Raw genomic sequence first — 19,654 nt, 5'->3', positions numbered from 1 at the left:
CGTGGCTGCATAGAACGGCTGCAGACAGTTGTGCAAAGTGTTTCCAATTCCGTAAATTCTTACCTGTTTTCAGAAACTGGCAAAGCTGCTGCTCTGTGGCACTGAGCTGGTGACAAATATCCAGGTGGCCGCGGATATCAGGGAAATCCACAGGAGAGTGGAAGAAGGGGAGATAAGGCGTCAGAGGTGAGGACCCCCCCACCCCGTGCTCTGCAGCCTGGGGACATGAGGGCATCTCCTCTGTGGCTCTCCGAATTCTCCCCAGTTATGGGAAAGCGGCTGTGCCGAACAGTCTAGTAGGATCCTTTTACGGCCCCTTCGGAATCCTTTCCGTTCCTCCTTCCTTGCTTTCCTCCCTTCTTCCTCCTTTCCCCACCGGACCGTTGTGGCTCATGTCCACGAGTACATACACAGTATGATCTTAACAAGATTTTTAGTTGTCCAGCATAAGGAATTCTGTCAGCAACTTGACTAGCTTTACCAGTATACAGTTGGTGACTTTATTCTTGACCTTCCCTCTGCCTCTCTTGGGCTGAGGCCGGAACTGACTTGGTTGATTCCCAGCCCTGCCAAAGAGTTAGGCTTTGATCTGTAACCACTGAGGAAAAACCGAAGGTCTTTTTTAAAAATATAATTCTTTTAATGTTTATTTATTTTTGAGAGATAGAGAGACAGACTGCGAGGCGGCGGGGGGGGGGGGGGCAGAGAGAGAGGGAGACACAGAGTCCAAAGCAGGCTCCAGGCTCCGAGCCAACAGCACAGAGCCCGATGTAGGACTCGAACTCACGAACCGCGAGATCATGACCTGAGCTGAAGTCAGACGCTTAACTGACTGAGCCACCCAGGCGCCCCAGAAAAACTGAAGGTCTTAAGTGGCAGAGTTACAGGATCAGTGTGGGTTTTTCGAAAGATGACCCGGCTCTTTTTCATTTTCTGAGGAAAAAAGTCAAGTGCAATGTAACATGCTCTCTGTGCTCTAGCTCGGAGGGAAGGAGAAAGGGGAGCACGAAATGGTTCAGTGGTGATTCCTGTCCCTCAGGGGTTTGAACTGTTGTTTGGAGGCAGTCTCATAGGCTCACTGTGTGGGTAAGGTAGACAGAGAGTCTCTGCATCTGTCCTAGCGCCTGTGCTCAGGAGGGGTCTCATCTCTCAGCCTTCATGCCTTCTTCTTTCGGTCTGGTCCCATCCTCAGAATACTCCATCACAGAGTCTCTTTGGAATTTCTGGAAAGGCCATCCCTATTCTCCATTGCTAATTGTGGAGTTTCCCTGTTTGTGTGTCCCGCTATTCATTTCTTAATAATTTGGGAGAGGAGGGGCACCGGAGTGACTCAGTCAGTTAAGTGTCGGACTTCGGCTCAGGTCATGATCTCACGGTTTGCGAGTTCAGGCTCTGTGCTGACAGCTCAGAGCCTGCTTTGGATTCTGTGTCTGCCTCTCTCTCTGCCCCGCCCCGCTTGCACTCTGTCTCTCTCTCTCTCTGTCTCTCAAAAATAAACATTAAATTTTTTTTTTAATTTGGGAGAGGAATGGCCAGACACTTGAGGTCATGTCGATAATCAAAAATAATAATGTGGGGACTGTCGTGCTGAGCACCTGTGCTGAGCATCACCTCACTTAATGCCACAGCAGCTGTGTGAAAGTAGATTTTTTTCATCCTCTCCATTTCACAGGTGAGAAAAATGCAGCTTGCAGAGGTTAAGTGACTTGTCTAAAGTTGAGAGCCACTCAGTAGCAAAGTCAGGCCTTGAACACAAGCTGTACAACTCCAGAGATCAAGTGTGTGTGTCACAGAGGGATGTAGCAAAGTGACTCTTGATCTGCATGTGTGTGTGTGTGTGTGTGTGTGCACGTGTGTGTGTAAGTAGGTATAGCTTTAAGGTTGATCTGTTTTTGTAATGTGCTGCTTTGTTTATTTGATCTCTTACTGATAGTCAAGCGTTAAACTTAAAGAAGATTACTGACAGCCTGGTTTGATTGTGGGTGAGGGTATCTGGAGGCAGTGCTTGGTACCTGGATCTCGTATTACAGACTCTCGAGAACCCGCCTACCCTAGCCGGAGGTAGGGCCACAGCTGGGCTGGCGTGGCGAGCATGTTTGTATTTGCAGACTTGAAAAGCTGGAGAACGAAGTCAAGACCAGCCAGGACAAATTTGATGAAATCACCATGAAGTGGGAGGAGGGCAAACGGAAGAGAATTCCCCAGGACCTGTGGGACATGCTCAACACCCAGCAGGTGCACTGCGCTGGGCTGATAGAAGACAAGAACAAGCTTATCAGCGAGTTACAGCAGGCAAGGGTCCGGGGCCCCTCGCCACCAGCCACGTGGGCTCTGATGGGGGGAATTGACTGCCTTATTGGTTTGCTCTTCCTGAATGGAAAAATGTGGAGGTCTTACTTCATTACTCAGATTATCGCACACCTCGGGCAACAAACTCACCCGGAGGGAAAAGCTTTTTAGCAATTTGAGAATCACTGGTGACCTTTGAAAGACGTACGTTCACAGCGAATGCTCTTTCGGGTTTCGTCTTCTCAGTTAAGGAATGGAGCTTAGTCTGCAGGAGCTGTGCTCCCGTGCTGGAACCTGGGTGTTAATGGCTCAGCTGGGATGCCTTAGCTCTCTGGGAGCTTACAGGGAGATTTGCAGCAAGTGGTTACGGATGGTTTGATCCCGTGCTGCTCATTCGGGCCTTGCCCCATGCTGAGGCCACTCTGCTCCATCTGCCTGTGCCTTCTCCCAGGTGTCCTCAGATTCTTCTGAAGCCACTTTTGCTTTGTACAGTTACGATTCCTAGTGTTCTCGAATATTGATGAACAAGGTCCAGGTGGAGCGTGCTTGGCACCTCTTGCTTTTGTCTCACTTTGCGACCAACCTTTGACATGCTCTTTTCTAGGAATTAAAAACAAAAGATGACCAGTATGTGAAGGATTTGAAGAAGCAGTCAGATGACATCTGCCTGCTCCTGGAGAGGATGGAAGAGCAAGTGAAGAATGTGATGAAAACCTTCCGTCAGGAGCTCAATTCCATTGAGGTGACGGGGTGTGAACGAACTGCCTTCTGGGAGGAGAGCTGGGTCTGTCCGGGATGTCCGGAACATCTGGGAGGGGCCCGGTTGTCTTGTCCTCTGCTTTCTGCCCCTTAACTTATTTACCCATTCATTCACTCGCCCAACAAATAGTCTCCACGTGGCTACTATGCCAGGCACTGTACCAGGGGCTGGGGATACAGCCACAAACAAAACAAAGTCCTCGAGGGAATCTGTATTCTAGTAGAAGACAGCTAGGCCACAAACAGATAAACCGCTACATATATCCTTGGACAGGTGGAGATTAGTGCTTTGAAAGAAAATAAAACCATGTGAAGGTAAGAAGAGTGGAGGAGGGGCATATGTGAGCTGTTAGCTGTATTTATGGCAGCCAGGGCCGGGGCATGGGAAAGCGGGGGGTCACACAGGTTCAGAAATCAATACTTGGAATTTGAATGAAATGTTAAGGATTGAGATTGATACTGGCCTTCCAAAATGGAAGGGAGCCAAGAGGGTGGAGACTTCTCTCCTTGGATTATTATAGACACATTTCTGCATTCCCATCCCCCTTGTGAGCAGCATGCTCCTTTGTTTTCGTGGGAACCCCAGCCATAGCAATGCAGCGGCCCTGGGCATGACTGAGTTGTATGCCAGGCTTTGCCCTGTGACTGCCACCAAGGGCACACGGCCCTTCCTCCAGCTCCTTCCTCAGAGACCGACTGAGCCACAGGACAGGTGGTACATTTCCTCCCAAAATTTGTGTGAAGCCCAGACTTGATAACACTAATTAACACGCAACTCCTTCCATAGCCATTTGGTTCCGTGAGACTTGGCAAGTCTGCATTTGGCTCTGACTGTGCCATTACTTATGAGTTGTTTAATGCTGTGGGACCTGCCTAATCAAAACAGACACCAGGCCCTCTTCCTTCTTGGTCATAGAAAGCATTTGAGGCGGAACGACGAGAACTGCTGACCAGTAATAAGAAGAAATGGGAGCGGGCCCTACAGGCTCACAACGCCAAAGAGGTAAAGGGGCGGCGGGGAGGGGAGGGGCTGGTGGACGCGTCAAGGGCGACCCATGGAGCTGGGACAATTTCTACTGGGACTGAATTTGCTAGCCTTTCTGTGTCTTGGGGAGGATTGCCATGGCAGACACTTACCACTGCCCTTCATGGTTAATCAGTGTGGCCCTGCGGATGGTGTCTGCTTCTGGTGGTGACATTTGTCTCTGGTGGTGGTGAATACCATGGTCCTGTGGCTCTCTTCTTTTCAACCTGGGCATCTACTCCAGCCATGGATGTTTGTGGCCCAGCAAGATGTTTTAAGATGTTTCAAAGGGTGTGGGGTTATCACTTTACTTGGGAGGCACAAAGAACAAAGAAATAGCTTGACCCGGATCCAGTGGGTCCTTTTTGAGAAATACAAACGTCTGACCGCAGCGTCGGTGTCTGATTTCTATTTTTTTTTTTAATTTTAATGTTTGTTTATTTTTGAGAGAGAGAGAGAGGGAGAGAGAGAGAGAGGGAGGGGCAGAGAGAGACACACACACACACTGTGAAACAGGCTGCAAGCTCCGAGCTATCAGCACAGAGTCCGACCTGGGGCTCAAATTCACAAATTGCAAGATCATGACCTGAGCCGAAGTCGGACACTTACCCGACTGAGCCACCCAGGCGCCCCCATGTCTGATTTCTTAAGGAACATTCCTCTTGGAGTTTCTCAAGTAAGGAAGCTCCAGATTAAGTGAAACAATACAAAGTCTTGGGGGCACAGGAGCTTCTGAGGGCCGACCAGCTCTCTCTAGGGCCATGACACTTTGAGACCCTTCCCTGTGTCATGCTTGTCAGGCCCCCTGAGTCGGGGCAGGGACAGGGCTGACTTTTCCCTTGTCTTCCTGTGCCTTCAGCTGGAGTATCTTCTGAGCCGCATCAAGAAGGTAGAGGACTATGAGAAGCAGCTGAACAAGCAGCGGGTGTGGGACTGCGAAGAGTACAACACGATCAAGATCAAGTTGGAGCAGGACGTGCAGGTCTGACTTGTTGCTCGGCGTCTGGGTGGCAGAGCAGACGGAGCGCCTGTGCGTTTTATCCTTGGTGATTGCCCCGAGTGTTCTAGAGTTAATCTGTTCAACAGATAGGTATTCGTTATCTGCTCTCTTTCAAGTGATGCTCTCTGAAGGAGCTCATGGGCAGAATGTATGTGGAGGAATTCTTAATGAACCATGGAGAGCTGCCAGGAGGCAACACTGGCAACCGTGACCTGAGGAATCGCTGAGAGGATTGTGCATTTTAGCCGAGCAAAGGGAAGGTATCCCCAGGGCAAGTTTATCCCCAGCCACCGTCTACTGAGCCACCATCTGCTTAAGGCACAGTATCTCCAGTCCTCAACTAACATGCAGGAGAGGAATCACAGTGTTTTATATGCCAGGAAATAGACTCAGGACAAAGCTGCTTACTTAGTAAATGGTGGGTCCTGGAATCAAACCCAGCTCTGTCTGGCTTGGTAACCGATAATGTTCCTAATATTCCAAACAGCCCCCGGCTGATGGGTGGACATCTCAGTAGGGCAGATTTCGACTTGCCATCAGAAAGAACTTTCTAGGGGCACCTGGCTGGCTCAGTCAGTTAAACTTCCGACTTTGGCTCAGGTCATGATCTCACAGCTTGTGAGTTCGAGCCCGGCGTCGGGCTCTGTGCTGACAGCTCAGGAGCCTGGAGCCTGCTTCAGATTCTGTGTCTCCCTCTCTCTCTCTGCCCCTCCCCCACTTTCACTCTGTCTCTCTTTTTCAAAAATAAATAAATATTAAAAAAAATAAATAGTGGAAAAAAAAGAGCTTTCTAATAGACCTATCCCCCATACAGAAAGGGTCATCCCACAAAACAAGGCTTCTTTTCTCTCATAAAGTATTTAAAGGCCACATGAATGTGTCTGTCTTCACTGCTGAGGAAGGATTCTTGTAGCTGGAAGGAGGTTAGATTTTCTGGTTTCTAAAGTTCTTTCCAAGCCTAGGATTTCGTGCTTCAAAGTTAGTTAAAAAAAGCTCATCTCTAATTACATTTAGGTGTGATGTAATTACCTCCTAATATTTAAGCACGGTCTCTTCAGCTGAATCTCTGTCTTGACAAATGCGTTAGACTAAAGCTTTTCCACATGGCCTTTGGTAGAATTTCAGGTCTTACTACTCTTGTGGCTTTATCTAACAGGGTTGAATCAACACCCCACCAGACTACAAATATTCTTACCAGCCTTGAGAATTTTCCCGGGCCTTTCTCATATCAATGTCATGAAAATGAGAGTCACTGACAAAGAACAGTGGAGGTCTGTGAGGGCAGCGCCGTTTATGTGGGCTGTATACATTACATGTTTAATAAAAATGGCTATTGTTCTGCTTTCTTAAGTTATTTTGGTTCTATGATAATTTATGTGACAACACTTCGTGCCCCTGGCCTCAAACAGTGAAATAATGGCAACTCATGTTCTTTTATTTGTTGCTTTGTTTTTCCTTTTGTGTTAAGAGCGTGTAACACAAGATCTACTGTCTTAGCAAATTTTTAAACGTACAATAACAGCACTGTTACTCATAGACTTTCTGTTGTACCGTTAGAGATCCCCAGAACTTATTCATCTCGTCCCGTAACTGAAACTTTGTGCCCTTTGACCAACACCTCCCTGTTTCCTCACCCCCGGCCCCTGGCAGCCCCTGGTAGCAGAAATTCCACCCTATGCGTCTACGAGTCTGGCTGTTTTAGATCCCACATACAAGTGAGGCCATGCAGTATTGGTCTTTCTGTGTCTGGCTTATTTCACTTAGTGTAATGTCCTCCACATCCATCCATGTTGCAAATGGCAGAATTTCCTTTTTTTTTTTTTTTTAAGGCTGAATAATATTTTACTGTGTGCACATACCACATTTTCTTTTCCCGTTAGCCCCTCGGTGGACATTTAGGTTGTTTCTTTATCTTGACTATTGTGAACGGTGTTGCAATGAACATGGCAGGCAGTGCAGACACCTCTTCAAGATCCAGATTTCAATTCCTTTGAATCTATAGCCGGAAGGGGGGTTACTGGATCAAATGGTAGTTCTATTTTTTTTTTAATCTCTTGAGGAACTTGTATATTGTTTCCATAGGGGCTGCAACAGTTTACATTCCTACCAACAGCGCGCAGGGTTGTCTCCTCCGTATCCTTGCCAGCACTTGTTGTCTCTGACAATAACTATCCTAAGAGGTGTGAGGTGATATATCACTGTGGTTTTGATTTGCATTTCCCTTTCTATAAACTTATTGGTCATTTGTATGTCTTTTTTGGGAGAAATGTCTATTCAAGTCCTTTGCCTATTTTTTAAAAATTGTATTTATTTATTTGGAGAGAGAGAGTGTGTGCATGCGAGTGGGGGATGGAGAGGAAGGGAGAGAGAGAGAGAGAGAGAGAGAGAGAGAGAATCCCAAGCAGGCTCCGCGCTGTCAGTACAGAGCACGATGAGGAGCTCAGACTCACGAATCATGAGATCATGACCTGAGCCGAAACCAGGAGTTGGACGCTCAACAAACTGAGCCACCCAGGCGCCCCACCTTTGCCTATTTTCTAATTGGTTAATTTATTATTATTATTATTTTTGCTACTGAGTTGTAGGAGTGCAACCTCATGTTGTTAATCTAATCTTCAAACGCTTGAACAAAGCCAAAAAATCCTGGAACGTGGGGAGATTTTGGGGGTGGGGAGTGATGTAAGACTAGGGAGATGAGGGACAGAGAGGCAGAGTCTGGGGGACCAGATCTCCTGGCTCACCCTGTCTGGTTGGACGCCCCCCGTGGAGTGTGGGTGTGCAGGAGGCGGGCAGGTGGAGATAATCAGAGTGGGGAAGTGTGTGCAGTTCCTGTGCACAACAGTTCTTTCCTGTGTTAGAACGGAAACCAGGAGTACACTGTACCCTCCTACCCTTTAACCAGGAACAGATAGTCAAATCGGGGATCACCATATTGCAATATGTGGGATATTTTAGTAGATCAATTTTTATCCTCGTGCCTCTTAGGTATACTTTCACTAGCCAGGAAAGTCAGATAGCAGCGATTTTTGTCAAGAAGATACAACTTGCAGCTCACGTGAGATTCACCCTTCCTAAGTCATTCGTGGCACTGTCTCCGTTCTAAAATACAGAAGTAAAAGCTTGCAAACCACAAAAGTACGAAGGATCCAATGCGCATAGATTTGGTTTGATGGGTCAAGTACAAGAAATAAGAAAGAGAATGTATACTTCTCGAGTGCTTCCTGCCAGCAAGGTTGCATTATTAACAAACAGAGAGAAGCCTATAGACATGATGCCCTCGAGAAGGATTTTAGCACACTGCCCCCCCCCCCCCCCCATAAGACTACTGGAAACACTTGGTTCTTGATGCAGGAAGCAAATGTTTTTATTTTAGATCCTATATGTGCGCTTAAGGTTGGAAAGTGGTTTAGTTCAACTTCAGGGACTGTTAACATTAACCGTTACGTAAAGATCGTAATCTTTGTACGTTATTCACAAAAACCAAACACAATGGGTCACCATCCGTCTTGGGAACATAAAGTACAACTTGGCAAAAATACCTTTGGGTAATTGAAGAATAAGTCCAGACGGCGAACACAATCAATTACAATTTTAAAGGTATAAAACTATCTTTGGTGTGTGGCCACCAAGGATGGCTTTACGGTGAGACTCAAACCTGAGATAGTTAACGACAGAGTCCCTGGGAGCAAAATTATCTTGAGCGGAAGGTGTTGAAAACAAGTAGTGGGTGATGTAATTCATAGAACATCCTGCCGTGGTTGCTGTTCTGTGAGACTACAAGCCTGTTAGTTCTGAAAGTTCGTTGACTGCACTGCCAATCACTCCCAAGTGGCATCATGACTGTGGGGCCAGCAGAGGTCTTGGACCAGAGCTGGGGGGACGGAGGGGCTGATCTGTGATCCGGTCGAGATCTCATAGTGCATGTTGCATTGCTAGTCCTTTTAGGCACCGGTCTCCTGGGGACATAGTCTAGCGAAGAGCAGGAGTTGATGTGTTCCACAAGGGAAAGCTAATAAATATTTAACCACAGGCTCAGGCAGAGACATGCAAATTAACACAGTCAGGTGACAGGGCTTCTTTGTGTGTTGTTTTGCCTATAAGATCGGATCAGAAGTGAGTTCTTTCAGGCCACGACGGAAAAGACGTGGCCTGATTACTTCAGTTCAGAGTTTTGAACTCTGAACTGCGTTCAGCTACGTGAGGTACTGGTGGTAGTTTCATAAAACGAACAAAGAAAGTGAGCCGGTGCTTTTCTTTTTTGTCCTTTCAAGATGTATTATGTAGGAAAACTACAGAGTCCATTTTCATGGTGTTATCTAACAATCTGCCTGCAAGAGTGGAATTTACACGAATGTTCATGTGATGGAGCTTGTATTTGTAACTCGAGTGCTCTCACTTTGCTACAAACACAAAAACTGTTCCATGGCCAGATCCCTTTGGGAAATGTGTGATAGTGACAGGGGCTTATTGCAAAGCTGCAAGAAAAAAAGAGGTCCCTGGACGTCACCAGAGGAAACACCAGGGTCTCTCTCACCCTGGGTCTCAGGGTCCCTGATGCATCAGTCGCCACTCATTGTCATTCCAAGTCAGAGCAGCTCTGGAGACCTTCCTTCTCTGTGGGTGTTCGTACCTTCCCAGATTGTCTCCACCCAACAAGAAGCTTTTCTATTGGACTTTGTCCTGAGCCAACTCACAGGTCAGTGGCCTCCCGGTGTTCAGGGCTGACCACATTTAAAGCAGTGGCACTGTTTTCATTTGGTGCACGGGGGCATAAATCATTGCGAGTTTGCAGGAAGAGGTGCTGAGATTCCCTTTCCTTGAACACACGCAGGCCCATCCCTAGAAGGGGACAAGGCCGAGAGTGATTCAGCCTGGGACCACCCAGGACAATCACACTCGAAATGAGGCAGTTTCTGTACTGTCGGCATATTCGCCACTTCGGGAAATTGTTCAAGTCCACGCCCTACCTGAGGGCTGAGGGCCTGTGCTTGGAGCTTCACGACCGGCCCCTTACCGTGCTCCGTGCCCATGGGGTGTGCGAAAGCGGGCGCTTGCACGCTCGGCCAGTGGGAGTGGAAACTGTAGACCGCTTTTTGGAAAGCAATTTGTTGACAGCCTTTGACCTAGTAATTCTACCTCTGAGAATCTACCTTAAGAAAATAAACGAAATACCCCAAAAGTTTTAAATAGAATTGGTCCCAGCATTATTTTTATAATATCAAGAATTATCAAAACAATGTAAATGTACAACAGTAGGGAAATGGTAAAACAGTATGGCATATGGTAAATATTGCAAGTATTTTATATATGATAAATTGTATATATATAGTATATAAAATATTATAGTATATAAAAATATACTATAGTATATAAAAATATTACGCACCATTAAAATAACATCGCCAAAACTAACATGGAAAATTCTCGTTATAATATTAAGGGAGAAAAATAGCATATAAAATTGTAGCTATGGTTTCATCTCAGCTATGTAAAGAACACTGGAAAGAAACATGCCGATATGTTAACAGAAGATGCCTCTTTGAGATGGAATTTGGGTAATTTTTCTTCCCCTTCTGTGTCTTCTCCTTCTTTCTCCTTTACTGTACTTTCCACATTTTCTACAACGAGCAAATATTACTTTCACAAGCAGGAAAACTTTTTATACAGAAAAGCGTATAATTAGAAGAAAGTAACTGAAAAGTTGACTAAGCCAGTATGGAAATTGAGAGGTACAGTTAGTTATAATCCCGGCGACCTGTATGTTCATTGGCCACCTGTGATAGGTATCGCAGGCTTCTGTTCTGAAAAGACATCCAAATGCCTGCCCCATAACGGAGATTTATAACTCCCTGGGCTAGGTAGATATTTGGATACTCTGGACTAATTCTCTCATTTACAACAGGGGATCAGTGTCAGTGCTTTTGTTCTCTGCATCACCTCCTAGCCAGTTACTTTCCTTGAGGATGACCCAGGGGTCTAGGGGGAGCTGCCTGGAACCACTCCTATGTGTTTTTTAAAACGTTATTTATTTATAGAGGCAGAGAGGGCAAGCAGGGAAGGAGCAAAGAGAGAGGGAGAGAGAGAGTCCCAAGCAGGCTCCGCACTCAGTGCAAAGCCCGACATGGGGGTCCATCTCACAACCGTGAGATCATGACCTGAGCCGAAATCACGAGTGAGATGCTTAACTGACTGAACCACCCAGGCGCTCCAATCACTTGCTATGTTGATTCCTTGGCAAGGCTCTGTAGCCCTGTGGAGGCAGATGAGGGAGAAGGAGGCTTGAAAGAGCGCCACATGTCACATGTCCCTGCTTTGCCAAGATCTGATTACGCTTAATTGCACCCTCTGTTCCTGCATTTCCACTTGGAGAGGCAGGACCGAGCTTGCCTGGTTTTGCCCTGCCTCTAGCCTTGCCCTGCTCTCAGCAGTTTTTGTTTGTTTGGTTTTGTTTTTTTTTTTAACCAACTGTCAAAGTGATCTTTCTATACTGCCCGGACTGGTCACTGCCCTTTCCTGCTTGAGATCTTTCGTGGCCCTCCATGGTTCTCAGGATAAAGCTTTAAGTCCTCACTTGATAGGGCCCTGCTGCTCTGTCAGCCTCTTTTCTGACCGTTCCCAGCCTCGTACCTCACACCCTACTTTGCTCGTGATTTCCCCAAAGCACCTCACTCCCCTTGCCTCTCTGGAGTAAGTGTCCCTTCGAGTAGCCACCTGAATCACTCCTGCTCGTTTTCTGGGTCTCGGTTAGACACGCTCATGCCAACTGTTCAGGGATGCCTGCCTGGCCTTCGAGGCCACAGAGAGTCGCATGCCGCCCTGCGCCTACCCCACCTCTTACTTCTTGTCCCCACCGCTTGTTAATATCTCCTAGCGAGGGCTAGACTGTGCCTTTTCCACCAGCGTTTCCTCAGCAGCACCTGGAGAAGTGTCGACATTTATCAGGCACTGAAATATTTGCTGAATGAATGAACATAGCTAACAGAAATCCAGAAAGAAGGAATGGTTGTGTCTGTCCTCCTTTAAAATGAACACCATTTGCTAAACACTAACACTGCCAATGGAAGGTCCGAGTGGGACGTTGCAAGAGTCTGTGGCAATATTGTATGGTGTTTTCAGTGGGGCGCCGTGTATCTCCAGAGGGTCTGGTGCAGAGCAGCGGAGGGGGCCACGCTTGAAGGGTCTGTCCCCTCTCTTAGGCTTTAGGGACATAGGCTTGAGCTCGCAGCTGAATGATGTATTTTTTTCTGGCTGGCCTTTCATTTGCCTCTACTGACAGATTTTCTAAGAATTCAGGTGGAGACACCTGTGCCTCTGTGTCATCTGACATGACTCCAGAATCAAGTATCAGGGACCCCCGGGCATGGCAAATGATACCAGGGCCAGTCCATATTATTATTGTTTTTTAACCTTTAGATTCTTGAGCAACAGCTTCAGCAGATGAAAGCAACCTACCAGCTAAACCAAGAGAAGTTGGAGTACAACTTCCAAGTGCTGAAGAAGAGAGACGAAGAGAGTGTGGTGATCAAATCCCAGCAGAAGAGGAAGATCAGTCGGTGAGCTAGCCCGCAGACCATCGACCCTTCCATGCTGAAAACGGGGTTGGGGATGAAGCCTTCCCTTCTGGAGGAGCAGAAGCTGTTAAAAACTTAGCTAATTCTTCGTTAAAAGAGTTCTTTTTGCAAAAGGTAATACTTTCAGCGGCCTCCCCCCCGACCCTCCGGAAAGAATGTGCAGCAAGTCTGTCTCTGATCCCCCATTTTGTGTGGTCCCTCTTTCCCACCTCTGTAATCATTATTCATTTCTTTTGTTTCTTCCAGAATTTCTTGAACCACATACCAGCACAAATCCTCTCACCAACCCCCCCTCTGTTTTTAAGCCAAATGATAGCCTTCCGTACACGCCGTTTTATATCCCGACGGTGTTTCCATACCGATTCGTAAAGAGTTTTCACGTTATTTCTTAGGTTGCCTAACCTCCACTTGCATATACTGTGACTTAATGTCCCCGTGGATGGACGTTTAGATTGCTTCTAATCCTTCGCTATCGCAAATAATACCGACGTAGGTACTCGTGTCGCTGTCTCACGTTGCATACGCACAGAGCTGTCTGTAGAATACATTCTCAACTTGTTATTACAGAAGTGGTACATGTGCATTTTAGAGAGTTAGGAAGTACCCCAAGTGAAAGGAAGATAAAACGTAAAAAACGCCATATTCCTACCACCAGGGATTAAGTGTGTAGTGTGTATCTTTCTGTATCTCTCCTCTCCCTCGCCCTCTCTCGCCCTCTCTCCATCCATCTGTGATGGCCACACTTCTGTACAGTCAGTGAGAAGGAGTTCCCTGGGAAGGATTCCAGAAGAAGTGAAACAGGGAAGGGGGGAGGGATGCGAATTGGGAAAGAGGAGTTAAGCCTCTGGGGTTGGCGGTGCGAGAGCCAGGAATGAAGGTCTGAAGGCAAGGAAGCAGGAGGCAGGAAGAGCCTGCATCCTGGGAGAGGGGAAGTTGGTAGGACGGGAGGTGGGCCGAGGTACGTGAGGCAAACCTTGGTTTTGATCCGAAGGGCAGAAGGACGAGTGGCATCATCCCCACCTTCCCTTCCCTGGCTCTGTCCTCTGACTTTGAGCTGGCGTCTCCCTTATCAGCAGACCCTGCTGCTGCCCGGTCAGGCCTCATCCGATTGTTGTTGGTACCGAATCTCCGAATTTTTCTGCTTTGGCTTTTATGACTCTAAAATACCTACTCTTCTTTCTCAGCGGATTCCTAATTGGCTTCCTTTGGTGGTTCTGCGTTTTCTTGCCTGATAGGATATTCCAGAAAGCATCTCCCCCCTTTTGCTTTCTGGTTGTATCCCATCCACCCTCTACACTAGTCTCATGGCTTTGAGTAGGACTTCTTTCTCGATGACTCCAGCTCATCTCCCCAGTCCCGACCCCACCTCCTCGCTTTGTCTGGGACTTCCAGGAGACATTGCAGCTTGGACAGTTGCTGTCAAGGCCAGTGGACAAGTTTTGAAACCAAGTTTGCCTACCTTCCTGGCTTCCCCCTCCTCCACCCCTGCCCCCTCCATCTCTAGCTGCCAGCCAGTCACTAAGGACGGTGTATGATGTTTTCTTGAGCTCCTTCCCCCTTGAGGCCACCTGTTCCTGTCTGTCCCCTGTCCTGCCCAGACCTGCAGCATGCACCTGGAGTTATGTTTTGGTTTTATTAGCTTCTGTGGTTAGATGACACATAGGCGCTCCTTTACCGGGTGACATTGGGAAAAAGACTTTGAGATGGCTACCTAAAAACATTTTTTTTTACACCTATATGTGGATCGTCTCCTAGAATGCCGTAGTTAAGAAAATGAACTAGATATTGCTTTTTAAAAAAAATTTTTTTTAATGTTTATTTATTTTTGAGAGACAGAGCCCGAGCAGGGGAGGGGCAGAGAGAGAGGGAGACACAGAATTTGAAGAAGGCTCCAGGCTCTGAGCTGTCAGCACGGAGCCCGACATGGGGCTCGAACCCACAAACCTTGAGATCATGATGAGCCAAGGTCGGAGGCTCAACCAACTGAGCCACCCAGGCGCCCCTACATGCTGCTTTTTATCAGAGTCCAAGTTAAGTTGTTTTTGCATTTTATTAAGGATAAAAACACGAAGGATGGGTGTTTGTGTGTTTAGGGAGCTTATGATTCTTTCAGAATGGTGCTTAAGAGAGAAAACCTTATTTTTAGAATTTTTAAACTGAAAACATGTAGGCCTTCAGACTCTCTATGCCCGTGTAAATGGGATGCTGACATAAGACACCTGTGCACTGGTCTAAAGTCTGAAGTATGGTCCTGGGTCTAAAAGCCATGCCTGCCACGCATATTTCATGAGGCGAGTCTCCACGCACAGAGCTCCCAGAGCAGTGAGATGTGGACCCGTGGCATGCCCGGACTCCCAGTGCCCTTGACCAGGCTGTCACTGTCTCTCTCCGTGCTGGAACCTTCGACCACTCCCCTTGCCTCCAGGCCGGGATAAGTTCCCTGCCTCACCTCTGGGCTCCCCTGGCATCCTGTGTAAACCACCCCCACGGTGCTTTCACTCCACTGCGACGAGTGTTTGTTTTTCTTTGTTTCTGGCTGAACCGATAGTGCCTTTTGTCCAAACATATGCCTTGTATTCATCTTTTGGATTCAAACAGATCCTTGGCGTGCGAGAGACCTTTCAAGTGAATGAATGAATGAATGAATGAATGAATGAATGAGTTATTGGGCTTGTGACCTGTGTCAGCTTTTTGAGGATGGAGAACTCATATATCATAGACTTGTGCCGTGAGGTTTTAATTTTTTCCTTTCTAGTTTTCTTGTTTTAGAAGTGAAATGAACATCCAAATCATGGCAGTGAAATAGTTGAGATACGCTATTTAAATACTGTGAGGTTGAGGATGTGGACACACTCCCAGATGGCGTGTTGTGAAGGATTCAGTCACACTTCTGAGCAGGAGACTGCCCCTCAGTGGGTCTGGGCTTCTGGACTGTTCTAAATGAGTTTAGTTCTGGACAATCCCCTCACCTCCTGCTGCCTTCCTTTCTTTGATCGCAATCAGGGCAGCTGGGTTTTGGAACAAATGGGAGGATCTTCGGCGCTTGCGCTAACCTGACCCTGGGTTCTGTAGAACCGTGTGAAGCAGCTGAGGGGAATGTACGTCACGGCTTCTGTTCAGCTACAGATGACCTTCTCTCCCCTTCCTCCCAGCCTGCATGATATACTTAACAACCTGAGATCAAAATACACCAGGCAGATCAGACAGTTTGAGGAGGAGAACCAGTCACTAACCTCCGACTACATACGCCTTGTGACGCAGTTCAAGGAGCTACAGAAAGCCATGAGGTATCTTGGGGACCTGGCTCCCACGGCACGTGCCCTAGAACAGAGGTGGGCCCAGGCACTAAGAGTCTTAGCGGGCTGTCTTCTCTGCCCCCTGTACTGGCTTGTCACCCGCCTTCTCTTGAGACTTGTGGGGATGGCCTCCAGGCTATCATGGGTGAGGCCCGGCGGCCCCGGGTCCGGGTTGCACCCCGGCGCTGCCCCAGCTCTCGCCCTACTGCTAATGGAGGGCACCCTGGCCAGGCTCCGGGGTCCGCTGAGCAACTCTCCTTCACAGGCATTTCGCTCTTCTTGATGACAAGCGGTTTCGAGAGATTTGGCTGATGAATGAAGAAGAGGCAAAGGATCTGATAAGCAAAGCCTTTGATGTGGACAGGATCATCCACACCCAGCATCTGGGGCTCCCCTGGACCGCACCTGATTTCTGGTTCCTGAGGAATGTGGGACCTATATCTCAGCAGCAGCAGAGGTCTGCTACACAGATATTAGAAGAAGTGCTGATTCAAACAGGTATCTGGAATGGAGTCCTGGAGCTGGGGGGCCCGTAAAACTGTAGGGTCAACACATTCATCTCACAGACAAGCCAACTGAAGGCCGGAGAAGGGGGAGAAGAGGTCTCGTAGCTGGGAGGTTCAGAGTCTCTAATTTAACCTATAGCTTTACCCTCTTCCCTCCATTATAATCTGGTAGTTCTGTCTAGAAGCTTGATCAGGTTCAGGGTCAGTGTAGTTTTGCTAAGTACACTGTGGCATGCTTCCATTGGGATAAACTAACATCAGGGTGTCTCTTTGCGAGGCTAGCAACCATTGGGAGTCCTTGTCTAAGATCCATTAATGGCCTTAGGGGTTGCAAAACGGTGACACTCTGAATTCTATCAGATGTCTTCATTTATTAGCTGGAATACTTCTGAAAAGAGACTCTTCTCCTCATCAGCTATTTGCTACCCCGAGGCACAGTTCATACAGGAAAAGCAGAATAGATGCTTGCCCTTTCTCTATTTAGTAGCTTTCAGAATAAATGGGTTGGGTCTCTAGCATCTTCCAAGAGTGACCAATGGCATTTTCTAAAGCGAGCATCATTACGAACAGATTGGATTTAAACACATCTGGTGTGTTTTGGTTTATTGCACTTAGTTTCCCTTACTGGTGCCCAAATTGTCCCATTTTCGGCCAGTGGGAGTCTCTTCGTGTTGGCTTGCGGGTCCCTCTGGCACACCCAGGTGCCCCACAGATGGCTGTCTCTTGAAGTCACTTCGAATAGTTTCTATTTGGTTACGTCACCATCTGAATACATATTTAGGTCCTTTTGTTTTGTTTTACTTTTGATAATTAGGGATTGCTTTTTACAACTTAATTTTGTTTTATAGTTATGTAGAATACTGACATGTTTCCAAAGTCAAATGTACAGAACAAGGTATACTCAAAGAAGTTTTATCCTCTCTCTTCTATTTTATCCCTCTCCTATAGGTAGTTATCTAAAAATGTATGGTTTCTCTTTCCATTGCTTTTTAAAACAAATATGTATATGTATGTATGTATGTATGTATGTATATTTGTTTATATTTATGTAGACCCACTTTAAAAAAATTTTTTTAACATTTATTTATTTTTGAGAGACAGAGTGTGAGTGGGGGAGGGGCAGGAGAGAGGGAGGCTCCAGTCTCCGAGAGGCTCCAGAGAGAGCAGGCTCCAGTCTCCGAGCTGTCAGCACAGAGCCCAACACGGGACTTGAACCCACGAACCATGAGATTCATGGCCTGAGCCGAAGTCGGACGCTCCACCGACTGAGCCACCCAGGCGCCCCACGTAGACCCACTTTTTAAATGACGCTTTTCTCCGTCTTGCTTTTTTCACTTACAAAATATCTTGGAGAAGATCAGTTTATGGTAGTGAGAAGAAACATTCTTTCCTCCATTTTTATTTGGTATGGTGTCGTGTGGCCGTGCTATGACTTATCCCAATAGTGTTCTGTTGGTGGCCACTTGGGATATTGCCAGGTTTTTGTCTGCTTGTTTGTGCTGTTGTGAACAATGCAGCGATAAATATCTGTGTGCGTTTGTGTTTGCATGTGTTTCCTGGTGAATTGTTGAGCTAGCCCCTTAAAAGCAGGACTGCTGGATCAAAGGGCAGATGCCTCTGTGACGTTACTGGGTGTTGTTCCATGCGGATGGCGCCATTTTGTAGTTCCACCAGCAAGTTGGCATCTTGTACTTTTCAAAATATTTTCATTTATCTTATCTCATTTTATCTTTTGAGCAAACTAGTAAAACCTATAAATAGGTTCATCCTCTCCCTTCCACTCCCTGGTCACGGCCGGGTTTTGAGTATGATGTTTCCAGGTCGATGAAACTTAGGAAAGTGAAGGGTTATAGAATGGCAGAATTCTCTGGCTAGTCTCTTATTCCAATCCCCAGCCTTCCTGTTTTTCCCCACACACCAGGCTTTCTTCGGCTTTTTAAGAGGTAAATTTTCTCAAGGAAGGACGTTCGGCTGTTTCTCAAAGTCAACAAGGCCAAGCAGTTATATTCTTTTTCTCTCCCACCCTCTCTTCTCTCTGCCCCGCCTGCAGAAGAGGAGGGGATGGAGGAGGCCACCTCAGAAACAGAGTCTTACCTCGACCTGCCAAAGCAAGTTTCCATGAAAACGACCAGAAAGATCCTGATGCTCCTGTGTGACGAGTCGGTGAGGCCGGCTGCATGGGGCTGCGCCACAGGGACTCCCAGCCGGTGGCTTTGCTGACCTTCTGCCCTTGCTTCTTGTGTGCTGCTTCTGACAACCCTGGCCCGGCCGGACGTGGCCCGGAGGCAGGGGTGCACAGGCATTCGGGAGCAGAGCTGGGGTCGTTTACCCCGAGAGGCCATGCTTCAGAGCTGCCCCAGCTGCCAACTGGGTCCTCCCTTAGTGGGTCGGCCAGGTGTGGGCCAGGTCGGTCCACAGGCACCTTGCTGATAAAAAAAAAAAACAAAACACTCATTCTGCAGGAGACGGGGTGCCAGCCTCCCGTCTGTGAACCCACCTGCCAGGTAGTGTGGCCACAACTGATGTGGCCTTTGTCTGGGAGCTCAGTCTGTGATGACTCTGGGTGTGTCAGGCTTTGGCCACCCGCTCTGTGTGTTAGCAAACCCACCAGATTTAGTGTGAAGGGTGTGCTGGGCTGGCTCAGCTTGGGGGGGGCGGGGGGCGGCGTCACGGCACGTGACCGGTGTGCGTTTAGGTCCTGCAGTTCTGAGCAGAGATTAAAGGAGATGCAAGGCCTGCCAGCCTCCCGTCCCCTTGGGACAGTTGTCTTTGGCCAAGAGCTGACTCTTGCCGCTGAGCCGGCTCCCGCTGAACGGGACGGCAGGCAGGTACTCCTTTCTCTATTTGCAGGCTTGTGCCGGTGGCCCCCTCTGCCAGGGGCCCTCCCCCAGGCGTTCCCAGATCAGAGTGGGTGCCAGGCCCCCAGTCTTCCCACTCACTCCCAACTTTGCGTGCACCGTGTTGTGACACGGCATGTTCGTCTGCCTCCGTGCCTTCCCCTCCTCCAGCTCTGTGCCTACTTCCCCATCCTGTAGATATCTGAGGGCTAGCACAGGAGTGCAGTGACACTGCACGGGTCAGAATCTGTGACTCGATGAGGTCTGGGCAGCTGTGGAGAACTCAGGTGTTTGCCCAGTGGCTTGTGGGTGAGATGAGGCAGCACCCTTTCTTAGGTGGGGGGGGGGGGGACTAAATCCATGGTGAGCGTT

At 47.8% G+C, this 19,654-nt stretch overlaps 1 protein-coding gene across 7 annotated transcripts in view; it reads left to right on the top strand.

The window, feature by feature from the left end:
- The window catches only part of DRC1 (dynein regulatory complex subunit 1), a 47,544-nt gene that overhangs the window by 21,126 nt on the left and 6,764 nt on the right, over nt 1-19,654 (top strand). For 4 of the 7 annotated variants that reach the window (XR_008289618.1, XM_053201124.1, XM_053201123.1 and 1 more), the window contains 9 exons: nt 74-186; nt 2,109-2,235; nt 2,894-3,031; nt 3,965-4,051; nt 4,932-5,054; nt 12,486-12,625; nt 15,796-15,930; nt 16,205-16,437; nt 18,496-18,608. Coding sequence is in view for 6 of the 7 variants with exons in the window: in XM_053201124.1 (XP_053057099.1) it covers nt 74-186; nt 2,109-2,235; nt 2,894-3,031; nt 3,965-4,051; nt 4,932-5,054; nt 12,486-12,625; nt 15,796-15,930; nt 16,205-16,437; nt 18,496-18,608 (1,209 nt within the window). In the remaining variant the exon portion in view is untranslated. Of the gene's footprint in view, nt 1-73; nt 187-2,108; nt 2,293-2,893; nt 3,032-3,964; nt 4,052-4,931; nt 5,055-12,485; nt 12,626-15,795; nt 15,931-16,204; nt 16,438-18,495; nt 18,609-19,654 lie in introns of all 7 variants that reach the window. The other 3 variants (XM_027033376.2, XM_053201127.1, XM_053201126.1) reach the window with 3 other exon arrangements.

This window comes from Acinonyx jubatus, chromosome A3, assembly GCF_027475565.1.
Source record: "Acinonyx jubatus isolate Ajub_Pintada_27869175 chromosome A3, VMU_Ajub_asm_v1.0, whole genome shotgun sequence".
In the NCBI taxonomy this organism is placed as follows: domain Eukaryota; kingdom Metazoa; phylum Chordata; class Mammalia; order Carnivora; family Felidae; genus Acinonyx; species Acinonyx jubatus.
Note: the sequence above shows the minus strand (reverse complement) of the source record. Positions and strands in the feature narration are given on the sequence as shown.